The 25,199-nt window shown below is 51.2% G+C and overlaps 1 protein-coding gene across 1 annotated transcript in view; it reads left to right on the top strand.

The window, feature by feature from the left end:
- The window catches only part of spef2 (sperm flagellar 2), a 386,645-nt gene that overhangs the window by 60,481 nt on the left and 300,965 nt on the right, over positions 1 to 25,199 (top strand). The window contains exons 7-8 of the mRNA XM_078213897.1: positions 9,370 to 9,571; positions 21,412 to 21,600. Of these exons, the coding sequence (XP_078070023.1) occupies positions 9,370 to 9,571; positions 21,412 to 21,600 (391 nt within the window). The remainder of the gene's footprint in view (positions 1 to 9,369; positions 9,572 to 21,411; positions 21,601 to 25,199) is intronic.

The following is a 25,199-nucleotide window of genomic DNA, read 5'->3' as shown; positions in this document are numbered from 1 at the left end:
ATGTTTCTATGTTTCTAACATGTACCCCTAGATCTCTTTGTTCTGTAACTCTCCCCAACGCCCTACCATTAACTGAGTAAGTCCTGCCCTGGTTCAATCTACCAAAATGCATCACCTCACATTTGTCTAAATTAAACTCCATCTGCCATTCGTCAGCCCACTAGCAGCAAACCACCCCCCCCCTCCTAGCAAACCCCCAACCCCCCCAGCAGCCCCCCCAGCAACCCCCAACCCCACCCCAGCAAACCACCCCCCCCAGCAACCTCAACCAGCAGCAAACCCCCAACCCCCCTAGCAACAACCCCCCAGCAATCCCCAGCAAACCTCCCCCCACTAACCTCAACCAGCAACAACCCCCGCAGCAACAAACAACCCAGCACGAACCCCCCCAGCAGCAAACCTCCCCAGCAAACCCCCCCAGAAACTGCCCCCCAGCAGCAAACGCCCCCAGCAAACCCCCAGCACCCCCCCAGCAGCAACCCGTCCAGCAAACCAACAACCCCCCCAGCAAATGCACCCCAGCAACAACAATCCCCCCAACAAGCCCCCAACTCCCCCAACAACTTGCGCCCCACCCCTCCCCAGCAGCAAACGCAACAAGCAGTTTGAGTGTTGTGGGATTGTGTTTTCTCTCTATCTGCCCCTGGGTTTTGGCATTGCTGACCTTGCAGCTAATTATTGCCCATCGCTAATCCCAGGACATGTCAGCCGCTGGTTCAGATGTTTTCAGTTTTCTGGCCATCAACAGAGTTTCAGTTCCAAATTTCACTGGAAATGGTGGGATTCGAATCCGCATCCCCATCGCTTTGTGTGTGTGTGTGTCACCATGGAGCAATGAAACCAACGATAGATAATGTGCTCCGACCATCTCAGGTATGTGAGGCATGGTGGCACAGTGGTTAACACAGCTGCCTCAGAGCACCGGGGACCTGGGTTCAATTCTGTGCGTCTGCGTGGGTTTCCTTTGGGTGCTCCGGTTTCCACCCACGGTCCAAACGTGAGTAGTTTAGGGGGATTAGCCATGGTTAATGTGCGGGGTTATGGAGGTGGGCCTGGATAGGATGTTCTTTTGGAGAGTCAGTGCAGATTGGCCTTTCTGCACTCTCAGGATTCTGTGGTTCTATCACAGTTTGGAATCCAGTGGTGAATGCTCGGGTGTGTGTGTGAATACATGAATACATGTGGCAAGTAAGAACAAAGAACAATACAGCACAGGAACAGGCCCTTCGGCCCTCCAAGCCCGCGCCGCTCCCCGGTCCAGGATTGAATCCTGAATCCAGGATCCCCGCCCAATTTTCCAGCCTATCTACATACCAATATCCCATCCACCGAGCTGTCCCTCACAGCTACGATGCTTTGTTCATTACAACCTATTAACTCACCCCCACCCCCCCATTCCAGACCATGTGATCTCCAGGGAGAGGCGAAAACCCAGAGTGAAAAACCCCAGGGCCAATATGGGGAAAAAAAAATCTGGGAAATTCCTCTCCGACCCCCTGAGGCGATCGAAACGAGTCCAGGAGATCACAATGGCCCTGATCGGAAAATGCTTCCCAACCCTAGTCATTTCCACTTCCACGAACACCATATGAATTCCCTGCCCCCGAGACAGGTTCCCAACTATCCGCAGTCTCGCTCTGTACTGGCACCAGCAAGATGATCATAGAATTTAGAATTGTTTAGAAAGCCACAGCACAAACAGGCCCTTCGGCCCACAAGTTGCGCCGATCACATCCCCACCTCTAGGCCTATCTATAGCCCTCAATCCCATTAAATCCCATGTACTCATCCAGAAGTCTCTTAAAAGACCCCAACGAGTTTGCCTCCACCACCACCGACGTCAGCCGATTCCACTCACCCACCACCCTCTGAGTGAAAAACTTACCCCTGACATCTCCTCTGTACCTATCCCCCAGCACCTTAAACCTGTGTCCTCTCGTAGCAACCATTTCAGCCCTTGGAAATAGCCTCTGAGAGTCTACCCTATCCAGACCTCTCAACATCTTGTAAACCTCTATCAGGTCACCTCTCATCCTTCGTCTCTCCAGGGAGAAGAGACCAAGCTCCCTCAACCTATCCTCATAAGGCATGCCCCCCAATCCAGGCAACATCCTTGTAAATCTCCTCTGCACCCTTTCAATGGCTTCAACATCTTTCCTGTAATGAGGTGACCAGAACTGCGCGCAGTACTCCAAGTGGGGTCTAACCAGGGTCCTATAAAGCTGCAGCATTATCTCCCGACTCCTAAACTCAATCCCTCGATTAATGAAGGCCAGTACGCCGTACGCCTTCTTGACCGCATCCTCCACCTGCGAGGCCGATTTAAGAGTCCTATGGACCCGGACCCCAAGGTCCTTCTGATCCTCTACACTGCTAAGAATGGTACCCTTCATATTATACTGCTGCTTCATCCCATTGGATCTGCCAAAATGGATCAGAACACACTTAGAAGTCATAGAAGTCATAGAAACCCTACAGTGCAGAAGGAGGCCATTCGGCCCATCGAGTCTGCACCGACCACAATCCCACCCAGGCCCTACCCCCACATATTTACCCACTAATCCCTCTAACCTACGCACCTCAGGGGCAATTTTTAACCTGGCCAATCAACCTAACCCGCACATCTTTGGACTGTGGGAGGAAACCGGAGCACCCGGAGGAAACCCACGCAGACACGAGGAGAATGTGCAAACTCCACACAGACAGTGACCCGAGCTGGGAATCGAACCCAGGACCCTGGAGCTGTGAAGCAGCAGTGCTAACCACTGTGCTACCGTGCCACTTATCCGGGTTGAAGTCCATCTGCCACTTCTCCGCCCAGTCTTGCATTCTATCTATGTCTCGCTGCAACTTCTGACATCCCTCCAAACTATCCACAACACCACCTACCTTGGTGTCGTCAGCAAACTTACCAACCCATCCCTCCACTTCCTCATCCAGGTCATTTATGAAAATGACAAACAGCAAGGGTCCCAGAACAGATCCCTGGGGCACTCCACTGGTCACTGACCTCCATGCAGAGAAAGACCCCTCCACAGCCACTCTCTGCCTTCTGCAGGCAAGCCAGTTCTGGATCCACAAGGCAACAGCCCCTTGGATCCCATGCCCTCTCACTTTCTCAAGAAGTCTTGCATGGGGGACCTTATCGAACGCCTTGCTGAAGTCCATATAGACCACATCCACCGCTCTTCCTTCGTCAATGTGTTTGGTCACATTTTCAAAGAACTCAACCAGGCTCGTAAGGCACGACCTGCCCTTGACAAAGCCGTGCTGACTACTTTTGATCATACTAAACTTCTCTAGATGATCATAAATCCTGTCTCTCAGGATCCTCTCCATCAACTTACCAACCACTGAGGTTAGACTCACCGGTCGGTAATTTCCCGGGCTGTCCCTGTTCCCTTTCTTGAATATAGGGACCACATCCGCAATCCTCCAATCCTCCGGAACCTCTCCCGTCTCCATCGACGATGCAAAGATCATCGCCAAAGGCTCCGCAATCTCCTCCCTCGCCTCCCACAGTAACCTGGGGTACATCCCATCCGGTCCCGGCGACTTACCAACCTTGATGCCATTCAATAGTTCCAACACATCCTCTTTCTTTATGTCCACATGCTCGATCCTTTCTGTCCACTGCAAACCAGCAGTACAACCACCCAGATCCCTTTCCACCGTGAATACCGAGGTAAAGTATTCATTAAGCAGCTCCGCCATTTCTAACGGTTCCGCACAAACTTTTCCCCCTTCACCTTTTAAGGGTCCTATGCCTTCACATCTCATCCTTTTACTCTTGACATATTTGTAGAAAGCCTTGGGATTCTCCTTAATCTTACCCGCCAAGGCCTTCTCATGACCCCTTCTCGCTCTCCTAATTTCCTTCTTAAGCTCCTTCCTACATCCCGTATACTCCTCTAAATCCTTAACACCTCCTAGCTCTCTGAACCTTCTGTACGCCTCTCTTTTCTTATTCACCAGGTTCATCACAACCTTCGTGCACCACGGTTCCCGTACCCTACCAACACCCCCCTGTCTCATCGGAACGTTGTCATGCAGAGCTCCAGACAAACATTCCTTGAAAATCCTCCACTTTCCTTCGGTACTTTTCCCCAAGAATGCCTCCTTCCAATTTACCCGTCTAATTTCCTCCCTGATGACACTGTATTTCCCTTTACTCCAGAGAAACACTTTCCTAGCCTGCCTGATCCTATCTCTTTCCAATGCTATCGTGAAGGAGATAGAATTATGATCGCTATCCCCAAGATGCTCACCCACCGAGAGATCCTCCACCTGTCCAGGTTCATTAGCCAGCACCAGATCAAGTACAGCCTCTCCTCTAGTAGGCTTATCCACATACTGTGTCAGGAAACTCTCCTGGACACACCTAACAAACTCCTCTCCATCCAAACCCCTAGCCCTAGGGATATTCCAATCTATGTTTGGGAAATTAAAATCTCCCATCACGATAACTCTGTTATTCCTACATCTCTCCAGGATCTGTTTCCCCATCTGCTCCTCAACATCTCTGTTACTATTGGGCGGCCTATAGAAAACACCCAGCAAAGTTACCGACCCCTTCCTGTTCCTAACCTCCACCCACAGAGACTCCGTAGTCAATCCCTCCACGGTGTCCACCTTCTCTACAGCCGTGACACTATCCCTGATCAACAGTGCCACTCCCCCCCCTCTCTTGCCTCCCTCCCTGTCCTTCCTGAAACATCTAAAACCCGGCACCTGAAGCACCCAGCCCTGTCCCTGAGACATCCAAGTCTCCGTAATGGCCACCACATCACAATTCGAAGTAGCAATCCACGCTCTAAGCTCATCCACTTTATTCACTACACTCCTGGCATTAAAATAGACACATCTCAGACCTTCAGCCTGAGCACTTCCCTTCTCCATCACTCGTCTAACCTCCCTCTTACCCTGTTTACATTCCTTATCTATTTGCGAGCTAACCTCCTCGCTCTCAGTCCCCTCATTTCGATTCCCTCCCCCCAACCTTTCTAGTTTAAAGTCTCTCCAGTAGCCTTAGCCAACCTTCCCACCAGGATATTGGTCCCCCTGGGATTCAAGTGCCACCCGTCTTTTTTAAACAGGTCACACCTGCCCCTAAAGAGGTCCCAATGATCCAAGTACCCAAATCCTTGTCCCTTGCTCCAGTCCCTCAGCCACGCATTCATTCTCCACCGATTCCTGTTCTCACTCTCCCGCGGCACAGGCAGCAATCCCGAGATTACTACCTTTGCATTCCTCTTTCTCAGCTGTCTACCTAACTCCCTATATTCTCTTTTCATGACCCCTTCCCTCTTCCTACCTATGTCAGCAGTACCTATTTGCATCACGACCTTCGGCTCCTCTCCCTCCCCCTTCAGGATTTCTGGGACTCGACCAGAGACATCCCAGACCCCTGCACCAGGGAGGCAAACCACCATCCGAGAGTCCCGTCTGTGTCCGCAAAAACGCCTATCTGACCCCCTCACCGTAGAGTCCCCAATTAGCACTACCCTCCTTTCCTTACCCTTTTGCACTACTGGGCCAGGCTCAGCTCCAGAGACACTGCCACCGCTGCTTCCCCCAGGTGGGCTGTCCTCCCCAGTAGTACTCAGACAGGAGTACTTATTATTAAGGGGCACATCCACCGGGGTGCTCACCATCAACCGAGCTTTCTCCTTCCTCACTGTTACCCAGTTACCCTCCTCCCGTGGTCCCGGTGTGACCACCTGCCGATAGCTCCTGTCAATGACCTCCTCACTATCCCTAACCCGGCGAAGGTCCTCGAGCTGCAATTCCAGTTCCCTAACATGGTCCCTTAGGAACCGCAGCTCAACACACCCAGCACAGATATGGTCGTCCGGGAGGCTAGGAGCCTCCAGGACCTCCCACATCCTACATTGGGAACAACATACTGGCCTCACACTCATAATTGCCCCTTTAAACACACAGGGGAAAAAAAAGTGAATGAAAATTTTAAACTTACCTTTCCTCCTCCTGTTTTCTCCAAAGCCCTGCTCTCACTGGGTCTTTTTTTTTAGGTTAGAGGAGGAGGGAGGGTGAGATACTCTACAAGTGTAGAGTATCGGGATTCCTCTCTGTTCCAATTTATTGGGGAAAAAAAAAAAATCTCTCTCTCCCAGACCTCCCTGCGCGACCACTTCCGGGTTTAGATATTTTTTAAGAAAAAACCCGCGAAAAAGTAAGTTAAAAATAACAGCGCTTACCTGCAGCACTCCTCTCGCGAATCTCTCCCTCTCTGCTGCACTTCCAAGACGCAATGAATGAAGCCTTGAAACGAGAAACCAGGAACAATTAGCCCGCGCCGCTCCCTGGTCCAAACTAGACCACTCTTTTGTATCCCTCCATTCCCACTCCGTTCATGTAGCTGTCTAGATAAGTCTTAAACGTTCCCAGTGTGTCCGCCTCCACCACCTTGCCCGGCAACACATTCCAGGCCCCCACGACCCTCTGTGTGAAATATGTCCTTCTGATATCTGTGTTAAACCTCCCCCCCTTCACCTTGAACCTATGACCCCTCGTGAACGTCACCACCGACCCGGGGAAAAGCTTCCCACCATTCACCCTATCTATGCCTTTCATAATTTTATACACCTCTATTAAGTCTCCCTTCATCCTCCGTCTTTCCAAGGAGAACAACCCCAGTTTCCCCAATCTCTCCTCATAACCAAGCCCCTCCATACCAGGCAACATCCTGGTAAACCTCCTCTGTACTCTCTCCAAAGCCTCCACGTCCTTCTGGTAGTGTGGCGACCAGAACTGGACGCAGTATTCCAAATGCGGCCGAACCAACGTTCTATACATCTGCAACATCAGACCCCAACTTTTATACTCTATGCCCCGTCCTATAAAGGCAAGCATGCCATATGCCTTCTTCACCACCTTCTCCAGTGACCACAATTCTGTAAACTTTAGGATAGTAATGGAAAAAGATGAGTGTTGTCCTATGGGTAAGGTACTGAATTGGGGGAAGGCTAACTACAGCCGGATTAGGCAGGATTTGGTGGCTGTTGATTGGGAGAGGCTGTTTGAGGGTAAATCCACATCTGGCATGTGGGAGTCTTTTAAGGAGCAGTTGATAGGACTGCAGGACAGGCATGTGCCTGTAAAGAGGAAGGATAGGAAAGGTAGGATTCGAGAGCCGTGGATAACCAGTGAAATTGTGGGTCGAATCAAAAAGAAAAAAGAAGCATACATGAGGTCCAGGCAGCTAAAAACAGATGGAGCACTGGAGGAATACAAAGTAGAAAAGAACTCAAACAGGCAGTTAGAAGGGCAGAAAGGGGTCACGAAATGTCCTTGGCAGACAGGATTAAGGAGAATCCTAAGGCATTTTATACATACGTTAGGAACAAGAGGGTTGTTAGGGAAAGAATCGGACCTCTCAGGGACAAAGGAAGGGAATTATGCTTAGAACCAAAGGAAGTAGGTGAGATCCTAAACGAATACTTTGCATCAGTATTCACAAAGGCGAGGGACATGTTGACTGGTAGTGTCTCTGAGAGATGTGTTGACCCGTTAGAAAAAATCTCAATTACAAGGGAGGAAGTGTTAGGTTTTTTAGGAAACATTAAGACAGACACATCCCCAGGGCCGGATGGCATCTATCCTAGACTCCTCAGGGAGGCAAGAGATGAAATTGCTGGGCCTCTAACAGAAATCTTTGTCTCTTCACTGGACACAGGTGAGGTCCCAGAAGATTGGAGGATAGCAAATGTGGTCCCGTTATTTAAGAAGGGTTGCAAGGATAACCCGGGTAATTATAGGCCGGTGAGCTTGATGTCCGTGGTAGGGAAATTGTTGGAGAAGATTCTTAGAGATAGGATATATGCGCATTTAGAACTGAATAATATCATTAGCGATAGACAACGTGGTTTTGTACGAGGGAGATCATGCCTCACAAATTTGGTTGAGTTTTTTGAGGAGGTGACGAAAACGATTGACGAGGGAAGGGCCGTAGATGTCGTCTATATGGATTTTAGTAAAGCGTTTGACAAGGTCCCTCATGGCAGGCTGGTGCAAAAGGTTAAATCTCACGGGATAAAAGGTGAGCTCGCTAGATGGGTGGAGAACTGGCTTAGCCATCGGAGACAGAGGGTAGCAGTGGAGGGGTCTTTTTCCGGTTGGAGGTCTGTGACTAGTGGAGTTCCGCAGGGCTCTGTACTGGGACCTCTGCTGTTTGTGATATATATAAATGATTTGGAGGAAGATGTAGCTGGTGTGATCAGTAAGTTTGCGGACGACATAAAGATTGCTGGAGTTGCGAATAGTGATGAACATTGTCAGAGAATACAGCAGGATATAGATAGGCTGGAACATTGGGCGGAGAAATGGCAGATGGAATTTAATCCAGATAAATGCGAAGTTTCGGTAGATCTAATGTAAGGGGGAGCTATACAATAAATGGCAGAACCATCAGGAGTATAGACACACAGAGGGACCTGGGTGTACAAGTCCACAGATCCTTAAAGGTGGCAGCACAGGTGGAGAGGGTGGTGAAGAAGGCATATGGCATGCTTGCCTTTATTGGACGGGGCATAGAATATAAAAGTTGGCATATGATGTTGCAGCTGTATATAACGATGGTTAGGCCACATTTGGAATACTGCGTCCAGTTCTGGTCGCCGCACTACCAGAAGGACGTGGAGGCTTTGGAGATAGTGCAGAGGAGGTTTACCAGGATGTTGCCTGGTATGGAGGGTCTTAGCTATGAGGAGAGATTGGGTAAACTGGGGTTGTTCTCCCAGGAAAGACGGAGGATGAGGGGTGACCTAATAGAGGTGTATAAAATTATGAAGGGCATAGATAGGGTGAACAGTGGGAAGCTTTTTCCCAGGTCGGAGATGACGAACACAAGGGGTTACGGGGTCAAGGTGAGGGGGGCAAGGTTCAACACAGATGTCAGGGGGACGTATTTTACACAGAGGGTGGTGGGGGCCTGGAATGCACTCCCAAGCAGGGTGATTGAGGCGGACACGCTGGGATCATTTAAGACTTATCTAGATAACCACATGAACAGACTGGGAATAGAGGGATACAAACGAATGGTCCAGTTGGGCACATGAGCGGCGCAGGCTTGGAGGGCCGAAGGGCCTGTTCCTGTGCTGTATTGTTCTTTGTTCTTCTTTGTTCTTTGTACTGCCCTCTTTGAAATATATATTAATGATGAAGGCTTTGGAAATGAATGGAAATCATCTCTAACTTTTCAGATGACAAAACGCGCGAGTAGAGCCGGTATAAAATGAGGAACGTAACATGCTCCAGGACTGGTGAAAGGGAGGATGAGATGTGTAAATGTGTTTGATCGGAAGGCAGGCAGAATGAGATGTTGCTGAATGGAATGGTACTCTTTCACAGGTCCAACGCTGAGTCCGATACGTTGGAACAGTCTCCCCCGCCAAAGGAGACACATATCCAGTGTGTGCGAGTGGGGGAAAGCCAGGGTTTTGTTGCCACTCTTCGAATGCGGCTGGATGAGGAAGCAAAGGCAAGAAAGGAGCGCGAGAAGAGGCGGCGGAGAGTTATACTGGAGCAGCTCCAAGCACACGAGGCTCAGGAGGTAAGAGGGGGCAGTCTGCATTGGAGTGACACTGAGGGCACAGTGTAACACTGCGATCAATGTGGATACAGTGACACTGCGATCAGTGTGGATGCAGTGACACTGCGATCAGTGTGGATGCAGTGACACTGCGATCACTATGGATACAGTGACACTGCGATCACTATGGATACAGTGACACTGGGATCACTATGGATACAGTGACACTGCGATCACTATGGATACAGTGACACTGCGATCACTATGGATACAGTGACACTGCGATCAATGTGGATACAGTGACACTGCGATCAGTGTGGATGCAGTGACACTGCGATCACTATGGATACAGTGACACTGCGATCACTATGGATACAGTGACACTGCGATCACTATGGATACAGTGACACTGGGATCACTATGGATACAGTGACACTGGGATCAATGTAGATGCAGTGACACTGGGATCAGTGTGGATGCAGTGACACAGGGATCAGTGTGGATGCAGTGACTCTGGGATCAGTGTGGATGCAGTGACACTGGGATCAGCGTGGATGAGTGACACTGGGATCAGTGTGGATGAGTGACACTGGGATCAGCGTGGATGCAGTGACTCTGGGATCAATGTGGATGCAGTGACACAGGGATCAGTGTGGATGCAGTGACACAGGGATCAGTGTGGATGCAGTGACACTGGGATCAGTGTGGATGCAGTGACTCTGGGATCAGTGTGGATGCAGTGACACTGGGATCAGTGTGGATGCAGTGACTCTGGGATCAGTGTGGATGCAGTGACACTGGGATCAGTGTGGATGCAGTGACTCTGGGATCAGTGTGGATGCATTGAGACTGGGATCAGTGTGGATGAGTGACACTGGGATCAGTGTGGATGAGTGACACTGGGATCAGCGTGGATGCAGTGACTCTGGGATCAATGTGGATGCAGTGACACTGGGATCAGTGTGGATGCAGTGACTCTGGGATCAGTGTGGATGCAGTGACACTGGGATCAGTGTGGATGCAGTGACTCTGGGATCAGTGTGGATGAGTGACACTGGGATCAATGTGGATGCAGTGACTCTGGGATCAGTGTGGATACAGTGACACTGGGATCAATGTGGATGCAGTGACTCTGGGATCAGTGTGGATACAGTGACACTGGGATCAGTGTGGATGCAGTGACTCTGGGATCAATGTGGATGCAGTGACTCTGGGATCAGTGTGGATGCAGTGACTCTGGGATCAGTGTGGATGCAGTGACTCTGGGATCAGTGTGGATGCAGTGACACTGGGATCAGTGTGGATGCAGTGACTCTGGGATCAATGTGGATGCAGTGACTCTGGGATCAGTGTGGATACAGTGACACTGGGATCAGTGTGGATGCAGTGACTCTGGGATCAATGTGGATGCAGTGACTCTGGGATCAGTGTGGATGCAGTGACTCTGGGATCAATGTGGATGCAGTGACTCTGGGATCAGTGTGGATACAGTGACACTGGGATCAGTGTGGATGCAGTGACTCTGGGATCAGTGTGGATGCAGTGACACTGGGATCAGTGTGGATGCAGTGACTCTGGGATCAATGTGGATGCAGTGACTCTGGGATCAGTGTGGATGCAGTGACACTGGGATCAGTGTGGATGCAGTGACTCTGGGATCAATGTGGATGCAGTGACTCTGGGATCAATGTGGATGCAGTGACTCTGGGATCAGTGTGGATGCAGTGACTCTGGGATCAGTGTGGATGCAGTGACACTGGGATCAGTGTGGATGCAGTGACTCTGGGATCAGTGTGGATGCAGTGACACTGGGATCAGTGTGGATGCAGTGACACTGGGATCACTGTGGATGCAGTGACTCTGGGATCAATGTGGATGCAGTGACTCTGGGATCAGTGTGGATGCAGTGACTCTGGGATCAGTGTGGATGCAGTGACTCTGGGATCGGTGTGGATGCAGTGACTCTGGGATCGGTGTGGATGCAGTGACTCTGGGATCAATGTGGATGCAGTGACTCTGGGATCAGTGTGGATGCAGTGACTCTGGGATCAGTGTGGATGCAGTGACTCTGGGATCGGTGTGGATGCAGTGACTCTGGGATCGGTGTGGATGCAGTGACTCTGGGATCGGTGTGGATGCAGTGACTCTGGGATCAATGTGGATGCAGTGACTCTGGGATCAGTGTGGATGCAGTGACTCTGGGATCAGTGTGGATGCAGTGACTCTGGGATCAATGTGGATGCAGTGACTCTGGGATCAGTGTGGATGCAGTGACTCTGGGATCAGTGTGGATGCAGTGACACTGGGATCAGTGTGGATGCAGTGACACTGCGATCAGTGTGGATGCAGTGACACTGCGATCAGTGTGGATGCAGTGACACTGCGATCAGTGTGGATGCAGTGACACTGCGATCACTATGGATACAGTGACACTGCGATCACTATGGATACAGTGACACTGGGATCACTATGGATACAGTGACACTGCGATCACTATGGATACAGTGACACTGCGATCACTATGGATACAGTGACACTGCGATCAATGTGGATACAGTGACACTGCGATCAGTGTGGATGCAGTGACACTGCGATCACTATGGATACAGTGACACTGCGATCACTATGGATACAGTGACACTGCGATCACTATGGATACAGTGACACTGGGATCACTATGGATACAGTGACACTGGGATCAATGTAGATGCAGTGACACTGGGATCAGTGTGGATGCAGTGACACAGGGATCAGTGTGGATGCAGTGACTCTGGGATCAGTGTGGATGCAGTGACACTGGGATCAGCGTGGATGAGTGACACTGGGATCAGTGTGGATGAGTGACACTGGGATCAGCGTGGATGCAGTGACTCTGGGATCAATGTGGATGCAGTGACACAGGGATCAGTGTGGATGCAGTGACACAGGGATCAGTGTGGATGCAGTGACACTGGGATCAGTGTGGATGCAGTGACTCTGGGATCAGTGTGGATGCAGTGACACTGGGATCAGTGTGGATGCAGTGACTCTGGGATCAGTGTGGATGCAGTGACACTGGGATCAGTGTGGATGCAGTGACTCTGGGATCAGTGTGGATGCATTGAGACTGGGATCAGTGTGGATGAGTGACACTGGGATCAGTGTGGATGAGTGACACTGGGATCAGCGTGGATGCAGTGACTCTGGGATCAATGTGGATGCAGTGACACTGGGATCAGTGTGGATGAGTGACACTGGGATCAGTGTGGATGCAGTGACTCTGGGATCAATGTGGATGCAGTGACACTGGGATCAGTGTGGATGCAGTGACACTGGGATCAGTGTGGATGCAGTGACACTGGGATCAATGTTGATGCAGTGACACTGGGATCAGTGTGGATGCAGTGACTCTGGGATCAATGTGGATGCAGTGACTCTGGGATCAGTGTGGATGAGTGACACTGGGATCAGTGTGGATGCAGTGACACTGGGATCAGTGTGGATGCAGTGACTCTGGGATCAATGTGGATGCAGTGACTCTGGGATCAGTGTGGATGAGTGACACTGGGATCAATGTGGATGCAGTGACTCTGGGATCAGTGTGGATGAGTGACACTGGGATCAGTGTGGATGCAGTGACTCTGGGATCAATGTGGATGCAGTGACACTGGGATCAGTGTGGATGCAGTGACTCTGGGATCAGTGTGGATGCAGTGACACTGGGATCAGTGTGGATGCAGTGACTCTGGGATCAGTGTGGATGAGTGACACTGGGATCAATGTGGATGCAGTGACTCTGGGATCAGTGTGGATACAGTGACACTGGGATCAATGTGGATGCAGTGACTCTGGGATCAGTGTGGATACAGTGACACTGGGATCAGTGTGGATGCAGTGACTCTGGGATCAATGTGGATGCAGTGACTCTGGGATCAGTGTGGATGCAGTGACTCTGGGATCAGTGTGGATGCAGTGACTCTGGGATCAGTGTGGATGCAGTGACACTGGGATCAGTGTGGATGCAGTGACACTGGGATCAGTGTGGATGCAGTGACACTGGGATCAGTGTGGATGCAGTGACTCTGGGATCAATGTGGATGCAGTGACTCTGGGATCAGTGTGGATACAGTGACACTGGGATCAGTGTGGATGCAGTGACTCTGGGATCAATGTGGATGCAGTGACTCTGGGATCAGTGTGGATGCAGTGACTCTGGGATCAATGTGGATGCAGTGACTCTGGGATCAGTGTGGATACAGTGACACTGGGATCAGTGTGGATGCAGTGACTCTGGGATCAGTGTGGATGCAGTGACACTGGGATCAGTGTGGATGCAGTGACTCTGGGATCAATGTGGATGCAGTGACTCTGGGATCAGTGTGGATGCAGTGACACTGGGATCAGTGTGGATGCAGTGACTCTGGGATCAATGTGGATGCAGTGACTCTGGGATCAATGTGGATGCAGTGACTCTGGGATCAGTGTGGATGCAGTGACTCTGGGATCAGTGTGGATGCAGTGACACTGGGATCAGTGTGGATGCAGTGACTCTGGGATCAGTGTGGATGCAGTGACACTGGGATCAGTGTGGATGCAGTGACACTGGGATCACTGTGGATGCAGTGACTCTGGGATCAATGTGGATGCAGTGACTCTGGGATCAGTGTGGATGCAGTGACTCTGGGATCAGTGTGGATGCAGTGACTCTGGGATCGGTGTGGATGCAGTGACTCTGGGATCGGTGTGGATGCAGTGACTCTGGGATCAATGTGGATGCAGTGACTCTGGGATCAGTGTGGATGCAGTGACTCTGGGATCAGTGTGGATGCAGTGACTCTGGGATCGGTGTGGATGCAGTGACTCTGGGATCGGTGTGGATGCAGTGACTCTGGGATCGGTGTGGATGCAGTGACTCTGGGATCAATGTGGATGCAGTGACTCTGGGATCAGTGTGGATGCAGTGACTCTGGGATCGGTGTGGATGCAGTGACACTGGGATCAGTGTGGATGCAGTGACACTGGGATCAGTGTGGATGCAGTGACACTGGGATCAGTGTGGATGCAGTGACTCTGGGATCAGTGTGGATGCAGTGACTCTGGGATCAATGTGGATGCAGTGACACTGGGATCAGTGTGGATGCAGTGACACTGGGATCAGGGTGGATGCAGTGACACAGGGATCAGTGTGGATGCAGTGACTCTGGGATCAATGTGGATGCAGTGACACTGGGATCAGTGTGGATGCAGTGACACTGGGATCAGTGTGGATGCAGTGACACTGGGATCGGTGTGGATGCAGTGACTCTGGGATCAGGGTGGATGCAGTGACTCTGGGATCAGTGTGGATGCAGTGACACTGGGATCAGTGTGGTTGCAGTGACTCTGGGATCAGTGTGGATGCAGTGACACTGGGATCAGTGTGGATGCAGTGACTCTGGGATCAGGGTGGATGCAGTGACACTGGGATCAGTGTGGATGCAGTGACACTGGGATCAGTGTGGATGCAGTGACACTGGGATCAGTGTGGATGCAGTGACTCTGGGATCAGTGTGGATGCAGTGACACTGGGATCAGTGTGGATGCAGTGACACTGGGATCAGTGTGGATGCAGTGACACTGGGATCAGTGTGGATGCAGTGACACTGGGATCAGTGTGGATGCAGTGACACTGGGATCAGTGTGGATGCAGTGACACTGGGATCAGTGTGGATGCAGTGACACTGGGATCAGTGTGGATGCAGTGACACTGGGATCAGTGTGGACGCAGTGACTCTGGGATCAGTGTGGATGCAGTGACTCTGGGATCGGTGTGGATGCAGTGACACTGGGATCAATGTGGATGCAGTGACTCTGGGATCAGTGTGGATGCAGTGACACTGGGATCAATGTGGATGCAGTGACACTGGGATCAGGGTGGATGCAGTGACTCTGGGATCAGGGTGGATGCAGTGACTCTGGGATCAGTGTGGATGCAGTGACACTGGGATCAGGGTGGATGCAGTGACTCTGGGATCAGGGTGGATGCAGTGACTCTGGGATCAGTGTGGATGCAGTGACACTGGGATCAGTGTGGATGCAGTGACTCTGGGATCAGTGTGGATGCAGTGACACTGCATTCAGGGTGGATGCAGTGACTCTGGGATCAGGGTGGATGCAGTGACTCTGGGATCAGTGTGGATGCAGTGACACTGGGATCAGTGTGGATGCAGTGACTCTGGGATCAGTGTGGATGCAGTGACACTGGGATCAGGGTGGATGCAGTGACTCTGGGATCAGTGTGGATGCAGTGACACTGGGATCAGTGTGGATGCAGTGACACTGGGATCAGTGTGGATGCAGTGACTCTGGGATCAGTGTGGATGCAGTGACACTGGGATCAGTGTGGATGCAGTGACTCTGGTATCAATGTGGATGCAGTGACTCTGGGATCAGTGTGGATGCAGTGACTCTGGGATCAGTGTGGATGCAGTGACTCTGGGATCGGTGTGGATGCAGTGACACTGGGATCAGTGTGGACGCAGTGACTCTGGGATCAGTGTGGATGCAGTGACTCTGGGATCAGTGTGGATGCAGTGACTCTGGGATCAGTGTGGATGAGTGACACTGGGATCAATGTGGGTACAGTGACTCTGGGATCAGTGTGGATGCAGTGACACTGGGATCAGTGTGGATGCAGTGACACTGGGATCAGTGTGGATGCAGTGACTCTGGGATCAGTGTGGATGCAGTGACACTGGGATCAGGGTGGATGCAGTGACACTGGGATCAGTGTGGATGCAGTGACACTGGGATCAGTGTGGATGCAGTGACTCTGGGATCAGTGTGGATGCAGTGACACTGGGATCAGTGTGGATGCAGTGACTCTGGGATCAGTGTGGATGCAGTGACTCTGGGATCAATGTGGATGCAGTGACTCTGGGATCAGTGTGGATGCAGTGACACTGGGATCAGTGTGGATGCAGTGACACTGGGATCAGGGTGGATGCAGTGACACTGGGATCAGTGTGGATGCAGTGACTCTGGGATCAGTGTGGATGCAGTGACACTGGGATCAGTGTGGATGCAGTGACTCTGGGATCAGTGTGGATGCAGTGACTCTGGTATCAATGTGGATGCAGTGACTCTGGGATCAGTGTGGATGCAGTGACTCTGGGATCAATGTGGATGCAGTGACTCTGGGATCAATGTGGATGCAGTGACACTGGGATCAGTGTGGATGCAGTGACACTGGGATCAGTGTGGATGCAGTGACACTCGGATCAGTGTGGATGCAGTGACTCTGGGATCAGTGTGGATGCAGTGACACTGGGATCAGTGTGGATGCAGTGACTCTGGGATCAGTGTGGATGCAGTGACTCTGGGATCAATGTGGATGCAGTGACTCTGGGATCAGTGTGGATGCAGTGACACTGGGATCAGTGTGGATGCAGTGACACTGGGATCAGGGTGGATGCAGTGACACTGGGATCAGTGTGGATGCAGTGACTCTGGGATCAGTGTGGATGCAGTGACACTGGGATCAGTGTGGATGCAGTGACTCTGGGATCAGTGTGGATGCAGTGACTCTGGTATCAATGTGGATGCAGTGACTCTGGGATCAGTGTGGATGCAGTGACTCTGGGATCAGTGTGGATGCAGTGACTCTGGGATCAGTGTGGATGCAGTGACTCTGGGATCAGTGTGGATGCAGTGACACTGGGATCAGTGTGGATGCAGTGACTCTGGGATCAATGTGGATGCAGTGACACTGGGATCAGTGTGGATGCAGTGACTCTGGGATCAGTGTGGATGCAGTGACTCTGGGATCAGTGTGGATGCAGTGACTCTGGGATCAGTGTGGATGCAGTGACTCTGGGATCAGTGTGGATGCAGTGACTCTGGGATCAGTGTGGATGCAGTGACTCTGGGATCAGGGTGGATGCAGTGACTCTGGGATCAGTGTGGATGCAGTGACTCTGGGATCAGTGTGGATGTAGTGACTCTGGGATCAGTGTGGATGCAGTGACACTGGGATCAGTGTGGATGCAGTGACTCTGGGATCAGTGTGGATGCAGTGACTCTGGGATCAGTGTGGATGCAGTGACTCTGGGATCAGTGTGGATGCAGTGACTCTGGGATCAGTGTGGATGCAGTGACTCTGGGATCAGTGTGGATGCAGTGACTCTGGGATCAGTGCGGATGCAGTGACTCTGGGATCAGTGTGGATGCAGTGACTCTGGGATCAGTGTGGATGCAGTGACACTGGGATCAGTGTGGATGCAGTGACTCTGGGATCAATGTGGATGCAGTGACTCTGGGATCAGTGTGGATGCAGTGACACTGGGATCAGTGTGGATGCAGTGACACTGGGATCAGTGTGGATGCAGTGACACTGGGATCAGTGTGGATGCAGTGACACTGGGATCAATGTGGATGCAGTGACTCTGGTATCAATGTGGATGCAGTGACACTGGGATCAGTGTGGATGCAGTGACACTGGGATCAGTGTGGATGCAGTGACACTGGGATCAGTGTGGATGCAGTGACACTGGGATCAGTGTGGATGCAGTGACACTGGGATCAGTGTGGATGCAGTGACTCTGGGATCAATGTGGATGCAGTGACTCTGGGATCAGTGTGGATGCAGTGACTCTGGTATCAATGTGGATGCAGTGACACTGGGATCAGTGTGGATGCAGTGACACTGGGATCAGTGTGGATGCAGTGACTCTGGGATCAGTGTGGATGCAGTGACTCTGGGATCAGTGTGGATGCAGTGACTCTGGGATCAGTGTGGATGCAGTGACTCTGGGATCAGTGTGGATGCAGTGACACTGGGATCAGTGTGGATGCAGTGACTCTGGGATCAATGTGGATGCAGTGACTCTGGGATCAGTGTGGATGCAGTGACTCTGGGATCAGTGTGGATGCAGTGACACAGGGATCAGTGTGGATGCAGTGACACAGGGATCAGTGTGGATGCAGTGACTCTGGGATCAGTGTGGATGCAGTGACTCTGGGATCAGTGTGGATGCAGTGACTCTGGGATCAGTGTGGATGCAGTGACACAGGGATCAGTGTGGATGCAGTGACACAGGGATCAGTGTGGATGCAGTGACACTGGGATCAGTGTGGATGCAGTGACTCTGGGATCAGTGTGGATACAGTGACTCTGGGATCAGTGTGGATGCAGTGACTCTGGGATCAGTGTGGATGCAGTGACTCTGGGATCAGTGTGGATGCAGTGACTCTGGGATCAGTGTGGATGCAGTGACTCTGGGATCAGGGTGGATGCAGTGACTCTGGGATCAATGTGGATGCAGTGACTCTGGGATCAGTGTGGATGCAGTGACTCTGGGATCAGTGTGGATGCAGTGACTCTGGGATCAGTGTGGATGCAGTGACTCTGGGATCAGTGTGGATGCAGTGACTCTGGGAACAGTGTGGATGCAGTGACACTGGGATCAATGTGGATGTAGTGACTCTGGGATCAATGTGGATGCAGTGACTCTGGGATCAGTGTGGATGCAGTGACACTGGGATCAGTGTGGATGCAGTGACACTGGGATCAGTGTGGATGCAGTGACACTGGGATCAATGTGGATACAGTGACTCTGGGATCAGTGTGGATGTAGTGACTCTGGGATCAGTGTGGATGCAGTGACACTGGGATCGGTGTGGATACAGTGACACTGGGATCAGTGTGGATGCAGTGACACTGGGATCGGTGTGGATGCAGTGACTCTGGGATCAATGTGGATGCAGTGACTCTGGGATCAATGTGGATGCAGTGACTCTGGGATCAGTGTGGATGCAGTGACTCTGGGATCAGTGTGGATGCAGTGACTCTGGGATCAGTGTGGATGCAGTGACTCTGGGAACAGTGTGGATGCAGTGACACTGGGATCAATGTGGATGTAGTGACTCTGGGATCAATGTGGATGCAGTGACTCTGGGATCAGTGTGGATGCAGTGACACTGGGATCAGTGTGGATGCAGTGACACTGGGATCAGTGTGGATGCAGTGACACTGGGATCAATGTGGATACAGTGACTCTGGGATCAGTGTGGATGTAGTGACTCTGGGATCAGTGTGGATGCAGTGACACTGGGATCGGTGTGGATACAGTGACACTGGGATCAGTGTGGATGCAGTGACACTGGGATCGGTGTGGATGCAGTGACTCTGGGATCAGTGTGGATGCAGTGACTCTGGGATCAGTGTGGATGCAGTGACACTGGGATCAATGTGGATGCAGTGACTCTGGTATCAATGTGGATGCAGTGACACTGGGATCAGTGTGGATGCAGTGACTCTGGGATCAGTGTGGGTGCAGTGACACTGGGATCAGTGTGGATGCAGTGACTCTGGGATCAGTGTGGATGCAGTGACACTGGGATCAGTGTGGATGCAGTGACTCTGGGATCAGTGTGGATGCAGTGACTCTGGGATCAGTGTGGATGCAGTGACTCTGGGATCAGTGTGGATGCAGTGACACTGGGATCAGGGTGGATGCAGTGACACTGGGATCAGTGTGGATGCAGTGACACTGGGATCAGTGTGGATGCAGTGACTCTGGGATCAGTGTGGATGCAGTGACTCTGGGATCAGTGTGGATGCAGTGACTCTGGGATCAGTGTGGATGCAGTGACTCTGGGATCAGTGTGGATGCAGTGACACTGGGATCAGTGTGGATGCAGTGACTCTGGGATCAATGTGGATGCAGTGACTCTGGGATCAGTGTGGATGCAGTGACTCTGGGATCAGTGTGGATGCAGTGACACAGGGATCAGTGTGGATGCAGTGACACAGGGATCAGTGTGGATGCAGTGACTCTGGGATCAGTGTGGATGCAGTGACTCTGGGATCAGTGTGGATGCAGTGACTCTGGGATCAGTGTGGATGCAGTGACACAGGGATCAGTGTGGATGCAGTGACACTGGGATCAGTGTGGATGCAGTGACACTGGGATCGGTGTGGATGCAGTGACACTGGGATCAATGTGGATGCAGTGACACTGGGATCAGTGTGGATGCAGTGACTCTGGGATCGGTGTGGATGCAGTGACACTGGGATCAATGTGGATGCAGTGACACTGGGATCAGTGTGGATGCAGTGACTCTGGGATCGGTGTGGATGCAGTGACTCTGGGATCAGTGTGGATGCAGTGACACAGGGATCAGTGTGGATGCAGTGACACTGGGATCAGTGTGGATGCAGTGACACTGGGATCGGTGTGGATGCAGTGACACTGGGATCAATGTGGATGCAGTGACACTGGGATCAGTGTGGATGCAGTGACTCTGGGATCGGTGTGGATGCAGTGACACTGGGATCAATGTGGATGCAGTGACACTGGGATCAGTGTGGATGCAGTGACTCTGGGATCGGTGTGGATGCAGTGACTCTGGGATCGGTGTGGATGCAGTGACTCTGGGATCAGTGTGGATGCAGTGACACTGGGATCAGTGTGGATGCAGTGACTCTGGGATCAGTGTGGATGCAGTGACACTGGGATCAGTGTGGATGCAGTGACTCTGGGATCAATGTGGATGCAGTGACTCTGGGATCAGTGTGGATGCAGTGACTCTGGGATCGGTGTGGATGCAGTGACACTGGGATCGGTGTGGATGCAGTGACTCTGGGATCAATGTGGATGCAGTGACTCTGGGATCAGTGTGGATGCAGTGACTCTGGGATCAGGGTGGATTTGGATTTCAAGAAGTTATAAATTACTCTTGGGAATAAAGGGATGAAAGGATGTGGGAGGAATATTTTGTTGAGTTGGTTGATGAGCTCTGATCAGAATGATTGGGGGAGAGGTTCAGCGGGTCGAACGGCCTCTTGCTGCTGCGATGTTCGCTGTTTCGAAGCAGCGCTGATTGCGTGTTGTTGATTGTAGGAAGTGTATCGTGAGGAGCAGCTGGTGAATCGGTTGATGCGTCAGTCACTGCAGGAGAGGCGCATTGCTGTCCAGCTGATGCATGCTCGTCACGAGAAACAGATCATTGTGCAGAATCGCACCTTTCGCGAGAAGCAGTATGAGGAGAAACGCTTGCAGGAGTTCCTGGAAGTGTTGGACAAAGAGGCGGTATGTCACTTCACAGAAACTCTCACTGTTGTTCAGTCAAAGCTCAGGAGGCCTTTTAGTCCATCAAGGCTATCACCGCAAAGCTCTAGGATCTGAAGGCACAACGTCAGAATACAGGGACGACCCTTTAGGACTGAGATGAGGAGGAATTTCTTCAGCCAGAGGGTGGTGAATCTGTGGAGCTCTTTGCTGCAGAAGGCTGTGGAGACCGGGTCATTGAGTGTCTTTAAGGCAGAGATAGATTCTCTGGTTCTTGGTCTACAGTTCTCTGTTTTCTCTTTACCTCCATTCTTGAATAGCCCGATAGAGCTCGATAGGGCGGCACGGTGGTTACCACTGCTGCCTCACAGCACCAGGAACCCGGGTTTGATTCCTGGCTTGGGTCACTTTCCATGTGGAGTTTGCACGTTCTCCCCGTGTCTGCATGGGTTTCCTCCGGGTGCTCTGGTTCCCTCCCACAGTCCAAAGATGTGTGGGTTAGGGTGCATTCACAGAATCACAGAATACTCCAGTACAGAAGAGGCTCTTCAGCCCATCGAGTCTGCACCGACGCATGAAAGGCCCTGACCTGCCCACCTGACTCCACTTGCCAGCACTTGGCTCATAGCCCTGAATGTTATGATGTTCCAAGTGTTCATCCAGGTACTTTTTAAAGGATGTGAGGAATCCCGCCTTCACCACCCTCCCAGGCAGCGCATTCCAGACCCTCACCACCCCCCTAAACCTCCCACCCCTCACTTTTAACTTGTGTCCCCTCGTAACTGACCCTTCAACTAAGGGGAACAGCTGCTCCCTATCCACCCTCTACATGCCCCTCATAATCTTGAATCAGGTCACCCCCTCATTCTTTTCTGCTCCAGAGAAACCAACCCAAGCCTATTGGGATTGTGATGTGTGCAGACTCGATGGGCCAAATGGCCTCCTTCTGCACTGTAGGATTCTATGATTCTATCCCCGTAACCCCACGCATTTACCCTGCTAATCCCCTTGAGCTTAAGTGTCAATTTAGCATGGCCAATCCCCCTAACCCGCACATGTGGGAAGAAACCAGAGCACCCGGAGGAAACCCATGTAGACACGGGGAGAATGTGTGTGGAGTTTGCACAGTCACCCAAGGCTGGATTGAACCTGGGTCCTTGGTGCTGTGAGGCAGCAATACTAACCACTGTGCCACCGTGCCGCACATTTTTGATTGGGATAAACTCCTGCTGACTATTTTGGGCCAGTTGTTAGAATACCTGCCGCTGCTACTGACCTGTATCTTAGCTTGTTTACCCAGTTCACCTCAGACAACTCCTCCCTCATCCCATTATAATCGCCCTTATTTAAGACTCTAGTTTTGGACCCATTCACCCTTAACCTGTATCTGGAATTCTGTCATATTGTGGTCACTGCCCCCTAGGGGGTCCCCACAAATTCTTCTTCTATGCTACCCTTGATGGTTTGGTTTGTCCAATCAATATGCAGATTAAAATCTCCCCTGATAATTGCAGTTCACTGTGAACATGCCCTCGATGTTTCCCCATTAATGTCCTGACTTCAACAACTCATTGTTATGCAATGAGAAAGGATTAGTTGGCAATCTCGTTGCGAGAGAACCCTTGGCCGGGGGGGGGGGGGGGGGGGGGGGGTGAGTGACCATAATATGGTAGAATTCTCTATCAAGATGGATAATGATGTAGTTGATTCTGAGACCAGGGTCCTGAATCTGAATATGATGGTGTGAGGCATGAATTGGCCATGACGGACTGGGAAACATTGCTGAAAGGAAAGACAGTAGACAGGCAATGGGAGGCATTTAAAGAACAAATAGGTGAACTCCAGAGGTTGTTTATTCCAGTTTGACACAAGGGTGGTCAGGGAATTGTGGCCAAACCATGGCTTACAAGGGAAATTAGAGATAGGATCAGATTCAAGGAAGAAGCAAACAAATTGGCAAGAAAAAGAATAGGCCTGAGGATTGGGAGCAGTTTAAAATTCAGCAAAGGAGGACCAAGGGATTGATTAAGAAGGGAAAAATGGAGTATGAACGTAAGCTAGCGGGGAACATAAAAACTGACTGCAAAAGACTCAAGGATGGTGCAGGAGGGAGGGATTCAGATACCTGGATAATTGGGGATCATTCTGGGGTCGGTGGGACCTCTGCAAACGGGATGGTCGACACCTGAACCAGAGGGGTACCAATATCTTGGGGGGGAAATTTGCTAATGCTCTTCGGGAGGGTTTAAACTAATTCAGCAGGGGGGTGGGTACCTGAATTGTAGCTCCGGTGTACAGGAGGTTGAGAGTAGTGAGGTCATGGATAAGGTTTCAATGTCGCAGGAGTGTACTGGCAGGCAGGAAGGTGGTTTGAAGTGTGTATACTTCAACGCAGGAGCATCCGGAATAAGGTGGGTGAACTTGCAGCATGGGTTGGTACCTGGGACTTCGATGTTGTGGCCATTTCGGAGACATGGATAGAGCAGGAACAGGAATGGTTGTTGCAGGTTCCGGGGTTTAGATGTTTCAGTAAGAGCAGGGAAGGTGGTAAAAGAGGGGGAGGTGTGGCATTGTTAGTCAAGAACAGTATTACGGTGGCAGAAAGGATGTTTGATGAGGACTCGTCTACTGAGATAGTATGGGCTGAGGTTAGAAACAGGAAAGGAGAGGTCACTTAGTTGGGAGTTTTCTATCGGCCTCTGAAAAGTTCCAGAGATGTAGAGGAAAAGATTGCAAAGATGATTCTGGATTGGAGCGAAAGTAACAGGGTAGTTGTTATGGGGGACTTTAACTTTACAAATATTGACGGGAATCGCTTTAGTTCGAGTACTTTAGAGAGGTCAATTTTTGTCCAATAAAGAACAAAGAACAAAGAACAGTACAGCACAGGAAACAGGCCCTTCGGCCCTCCAAGCCTGTGCCGCTCCTTGGTCCAACTAGGCCATTCGTTTGTATCCCTCCATTCCCAGGCTGCTCATGTGACTATCCAGGTAAGTCTTAAACGATGTCAGCGTGCCTGCCTCCACCACCCTACTTGGCAGCGCATTCCAGGCCCCCACCACCCTCTGTGTAAAAAACATCCCTCTAATATCTGAGTTATACTTCGTCCCTTTCACCTTGAGCCCGTGACCCCTCGTGATCGTCACTTCCGATCTGGGAAAAAGCTTCCCACCGTTCACCCTATCTATACCCTTCATAATCTTGTACACCTCTATTAGATCTCCCCTCATTCTCCGTCTTTCCAGGGAGAACAACCCCAGTTTACCCAATCTCTCCTCATAGCTAAGACCCTCCATACCAGGCAACATCCTGGTAAACCTTCTCTGCACTCTCTCTAACGCCTCCACGTCCTTCTGGTAGTGCGGCGACCAGAACTGGACGCAGTACTCCAAATGTGGCCTAACCAGCATTCTATACAGCTGCATCATCAGACTCCAGCTTTTATACTCTATACCCTGTCCTATAAAGGCAAGCATACCGTGGATGTCGTCTATATGGACTTTAGTAAAGCGTTTGACAAAGTCCCTCATGGTAGGTTGGTGCAAAAGGTTGGATCTCATGGGATAAAGGGGGAGGTGGCTAGATGGGTGGAGAACTGGCTTGGTCACAGAAGACAGAGG

Source organism: Mustelus asterias, chromosome 6 (assembly GCF_964213995.1).
Source record: "Mustelus asterias chromosome 6, sMusAst1.hap1.1, whole genome shotgun sequence".
Classification (NCBI taxonomy): domain Eukaryota; kingdom Metazoa; phylum Chordata; class Chondrichthyes; order Carcharhiniformes; family Triakidae; genus Mustelus; species Mustelus asterias.
Note: the sequence above shows the minus strand (reverse complement) of the source record. Positions and strands in the feature narration are given on the sequence as shown.